Source organism: Rhipicephalus sanguineus, chromosome 2 (assembly GCF_013339695.2).
Source record: "Rhipicephalus sanguineus isolate Rsan-2018 chromosome 2, BIME_Rsan_1.4, whole genome shotgun sequence".
Classification (NCBI taxonomy): Eukaryota; Metazoa; Arthropoda; class Arachnida; order Ixodida; family Ixodidae; genus Rhipicephalus; species Rhipicephalus sanguineus.
The window spans coordinates 115,412,704-115,417,890 of record NC_051177.1 but is presented as its reverse complement, the minus strand read 5'-3'; the positions used below and the strand labels follow the sequence as shown (position 1 = coordinate 115,417,890).

At 49.6% G+C, this 5,187-nt stretch overlaps 1 protein-coding gene across 1 annotated transcript; it reads right to left on the bottom strand.

Annotated features, from left to right (window-relative positions):
* Nucleotides 1–883: 883 nt before the first annotated feature.
* LOC119381815 (uncharacterized) lies at nucleotides 884–4,745 on the bottom strand. The gene is made up of 2 exons (XM_049412903.1): nucleotides 3,416–4,745; nucleotides 884–2,497 (listed from the first exon to the last, which is right to left on the bottom strand). The coding sequence occupies exons 1-2, from the start codon at nucleotides 4,735–4,737 to the stop codon at nucleotides 892–894; spliced, it is 2,928 nt and encodes a 975-aa protein (XP_049268860.1). The 5' UTR covers nucleotides 4,738–4,745; the 3' UTR covers nucleotides 884–891.
* Nucleotides 4,746–5,187: the final 442 nt, after the last annotated feature.

Below are 5,187 nucleotides of genomic sequence, written 5' to 3'. Positions count from 1 at the left end.
GGGACTTGCTCTGGAAGTATTCGAGCAACAAAGCACTATGCACGAACAGCGCGAGTCGTAAAACATCGCGTCGCACAAGCACACAGCGAGCGAGCACCATGAAACGGACGAGCGACGACGGCTAACGCACTCCTTACCAATGCCAGACACGAAACTTTCTAACGGTTTTCAAAGTCGGCGGCGCCAGCAAGACAGCGGAAAGCGCGCCTCCCGTAGGAGAGGGAGTTGATCCCGCCAGAGAGGGGGTTGAAGAGAGCTGGGAAAAAAGAGACGGAACGCAGATTTTAACTCTGATCCCAGTCCATGGATGGCGCCTCAATTTGCCATACCAGTCACGTGGGTTTCTTTCACTGGCCTGGCAAAGCTATGAGCGAGGTCGACGCTTTTACGACGCTTGGCTAAGGTCGCCACCTCGCGGTGTGTTAAGGCATTGACAAAATTGAACTTCAATTGAAAACGCGCCGAATGGGAGGGACGTGTAAAGGCCCGAACACACGTACGCGTTGCAGCGCGTCAACGCGTGACTTTTTCACTCGGCGCCGCACCCTCTCCCTATGGAGAGGGAGGGCACGCAGCTTCGCGTAGCCGCGCACCCTCTCTCCCCGTAGGGAGAGGGCGCGGCACCGCGTCGAAATGTCACGCGTTGACGCGCTGTAACGTGCACGTGTGTTCGGGCCTTAACGCGTTGCAGGTGCTAATCGCCTGCAATGCGACTGACTGACTGACTGACTGACTGACTGAACTGACTGACTGACTGACTGACTGAACTGACATAAAAAAAAACAGACTGATTGAGCCGAAAGCTTCTTTTTTTGCGCTTGTCGGTGTCGCGGTGTAGTCGGAAAATGCAAAGCATTGACCAAGTACTCAGGATGTTAGGTTGAAAGCTGTTTATTGATCAAGCTGGCGCGTGCCGACGTATGTTTCTTCGAGTACAAAAGCATCAAACAGGAGGACCAGGGCCATCGGGTGGATCTTCTTGTCGTATTTCTTTAGTGGAGGACACGCTCGCCACTTGTAGCGCCACATGCGGTGGTTGAAGGCCTCGTCATCTGGAAACACCTCGTTGTTCGAGAGCACAATGACGGGCGTCCTGGAAATGGTCTGATCAGCCGAGTACTTGACCGCCACCGAATCTACGTCACCGCCAAAAATTTTTTTAACAGTATCAAAAGCAGACGACTCACAGTTTGGCTCGTTCCACACCAGGATGCGACGGCCCACGGTGTCCTGAAGCGGAAAGCTAGTGTAGCGGTTAAAGTTGCGGATCGTACCGCGGTTAATGTAAAAGGAAAGAACGGGGTCAAAAAAAAAGTTTTTTCCTGCACTCGGAGGGGACACAATCTCCATACAGTTTTTCTTGGGGACCGCCTTCTCGACCAGGCTATATAGGTTGTTTACAAAGGCCGACACTTCCTCGTGGATGCCATTAAACTGAAAGTTTAATAGTTCCATCATGGCATCAAATGACGCGGGCACATCCATGTAAAAGGTAGCGAGGTCACCGTGTGGGGCATCAAAGAGAGGCTGGGTGTGCTGGTACATTTCAATAAAGTCCAAGGTGGTGTACGAGCACATTTCGTCATTAAACACCTGGATAGCTCGTTGGAGGCGCTTGTCGTCCAGGCGAATGAACCGAAACACCGGGTCTGCCAGCCACTTGGGGGTGCGCACAATGTTTGTCAACGGCGATACGGGGTTTTCGCGTAGCCAGTCGTAGATGGATTCTTCCGACGCTCCTTTTGAACGTTTTCGGCACTTTGCACCCGTTCTTGCGCGTACCTCGTCAGTGTCTCCACCGCTCGTCTGACCTCCATGGGCGTCGTCACATGCAACTGAATGCGGAAGTTTCGGGTACAGTATTTCCAAAACTCGCCCGGGCTCGTGTCCAGAACCTTCGAGTTGTCCCAAAACTTCATTTCTAACGTCGCGACCCCAATCATTTCCTCCCATTTTAATGTATTCCAATACTCGGGGCTCACTATTGAAATACTTGACGAGATGGTAGAGGTCCCATGCACTGGCGCTTGTAGACCAAATTGACGAGCGATTTGGTCGTCTGACGAAGCCAGCGAAGATAACACATCGGCATGTGCCATTGCTCCAGCTGCAGTCGTGTAAGACGTGGACGTGTGGGAGTGTAGTTCCTCGTGTGTGGAGTGCGACGGCAGCGATTCCGTACTGGGTGGGCCCTTGCTCGAATCCTCTGATAATGTCGTGACAAATTGTCTCAGCTTCTCCGTCGTCTCGAGCGGGAAACACATCATGCACAAGCTTTCTTCGTTTTGGAACTGACTGTAGCTGCAGTGCCCAGCGTGGAGGGGGTTGTAAACTTTTTCCATCTCCTCCAACCCCTGTTCCTGGTTCGGACACGTTTGGATCTGATACTTCTCCCACGCCTCGATCAGGTTCCGCAAATGCCGCCAGGGTTTCATTAATGTCATAGGTACTGTTCTCGTCGCTCGAACCAATAAGCTTTGTAGTTTGTCCCTGGGAATATAGATGGCGTCACCAAAAAATAATTCCAAATGGTAATATAGGGGTACCTCATCTTCTGTTTCTTGATCGTCAAGCTGACGTTTGCGTGATTCTGCCATGGTCTCTATTAAAAAGCAGAAAAATGCAAGAATTCAGAATATAGCATAGCTAACCGAAAAAAAAAAGTCTTACCGAAGGCGTCTTGAGTGTCCGCTTGAGGTCCTCCTGAGTGGACAGCCTGTTGAAGACTGTGAGTTCTGAGCTGCTGCACACCTCTTTATATACCCCTCGCGGCGGCCTTGGAAGCCCTTTATAATTAGTGTAAAAACCCGTCTAGAACTAGTTACGATTGCGCGACTAGTTAGTTATTCTCCGTCTCCTGCATGGCGCTCAGTGGAATATAAATGAGTTTTTTTTTCTTCTACAACAAAGGCGCTTTTTAAACACGTATTTTCCTTGTATGTCGTTGTCGTTGTACTTCCACTCAGAAAAAGTATATATATATATATATTTAAATATATCTCTTCTTAGGCTTCGACGACAACGACAACGACATGGCTTAATTTTTTTTTGTATGTCGTTGTCGTTGTAGTTCCACTCAGAAAAAGTATATATATATATATATTTAAATATATCTCTTCTTAGGCTTCGACGACAACGACATGGCTTAATTTTTTTTTGTATGTCGTTGTCGTTGTAGTTCCACTCAGAAAAAGTATATATATATATATATATTTAAATATATCCCTTCTTAGGCTTCGACGACAACGACAACGGCGCAGCATTGTGAAGTAAATAAGAAACGAAACAAAAGTTGTGCTTTTTTATTTTGCTTTTATTAAACAGAACGATCTATTGTGGGAAAAATGGCACCGAGCGTAGGGTTCTTGAAGCAACTTCTTTTGATGCATTAATTTGAGCTTGCGCAATCTTCTGCAGCTCTGCCTTGTGCTCGGTAACTTCGGACTCCGTGCGAGCGAGGTTGACTGGACGTCCGTGACGTGTGAGGCTGTTGTAACTTGCTTTGATGTTTTCGTTGGAGTGACGCAAGTAAGGCCCCACGTTCGAGGGTAAAGTAACACTGTCGGCAACTATGGTGTCTACGTCAGAGTGAACCACCAGTTCTGTGTCAATTTGAAAAAAGGCGGCAATGTCTTGAAAGGTTTCAGTACTGCCTGGGTCGTCCTTGTTAGACTTGCTTACTGCCAATACCCCAAAACTCAAACTTGGTTGAATAGTTGAGTGCGCCATCGTTTTTAAACCTCGGGTGAAGTAAGTATTTTCCATAGGGTCCAAATACTTCACGTGGCGCGTGTGCATATCGTCGGGTCGAAGCCGCATGGTGATGTTGGTATCTGGCTTTTGCTCGTACGATTCGTAGTTTGACATGTTGCTAGTGGTGTAGGATACAACGTCAGCAGGCAGGCCAAGGTGTGTACGAGTTAGCAACTCGTTTCCCGCGTTATAAGTTGGACCCATCTTTAGCCATGCGTCACTTCCAAACTGGTACTCATAGTTGACTATAGGTGTGCCCACGTGACCTTTGAACGGAAACTGGTTTACGAACTTGGTCAAGCGGGGACTTGCCTTGTGAATGTGAATAAAGTCGTAAGCAAAGTTGTGACGTGGTACACCCATGCAGGCAGGTATGCTCTTTTCGTCATCGCTATCGTCATCCTCGTTTCCGGGTGTGATCTTTAGACCCCAGTAGCTCTTAGCCAGATCCGAGTGGTCCTTCTCCTGAAATGGTAAATAAGACTGTGGCTTCATCGGGTTGTTTGTCTCGCCTTTCTTCACACGACACATGCCGGTATCCAAGTAGTGGTTCAGTCCGACGGAGCTAAGGCCATAAACTAGCATGTCAGAGTTGACGGGTTGGACAACCGAAGAGCCCGTCTTCCATGGCGTGCGTAAACCATGAGGGGTTACCTTGACAGAGCAGCTAACAGCTCTTGTGTGAGCTGGTAGGTTAAGGTAGGTGCCGTGAGGAATGTAAAGATACGGCCGGTCCACTGGCAAGCGCGACAGGCTAGTCAGAACTCCTGGAAACGTTTTCTCGGTGTCATAAACTAAATTGGTCTTCAGCATTGCGTAGGCCCATGTGGTGAGTATTTTGCTGTCACGGAAGACTGTGACCACTCCGTGGTCGCGAGGTACGCGCAAAATCTGCTGAACGAGCTCTGTCGAATTTTCACCGTCACCTCCAACTCCTGCTCCGCCTGGACGGGTGGGGGCGTCTGAGTGCATCTGCTGCGACATCTGCGCACCTTGGGTGTCGCCGGTAGTTGAGTCAGGCTGGTATCGCTTTGCGTCTGCTGTATCTGATTCCCCGTTATGTGCACGTTTCCGTCTATCTCCTGGCATTCCATAGAGACTACGGCCCAAGACGTATTGTTCCACAATATTCTTCGTGCCCAGACCAACTGCACCTAATGCGGAGTGCCAGTTACCCGTGCGTCTAAAGTCGTTCAAGAAGAGAGCCGCAGATGCCTGATCAGCAGCAAAGACGTCCTCGTGGCTCGTGGCCCGCTCGTAGGCTTCGTCGTGTGACTTGGCTATGCCGTCGTCCTCGTCCACCGGAGCTCCGTTGCGCTGTGGATTCCCGGGACCCAGGTACCGGTGGCCTGGGAACAAAGGCATACTACTCTGGTTAGGAGATATACACATGGTAGCGGTAGCGACATCGACGACAGCTACACTCTTAGCCGC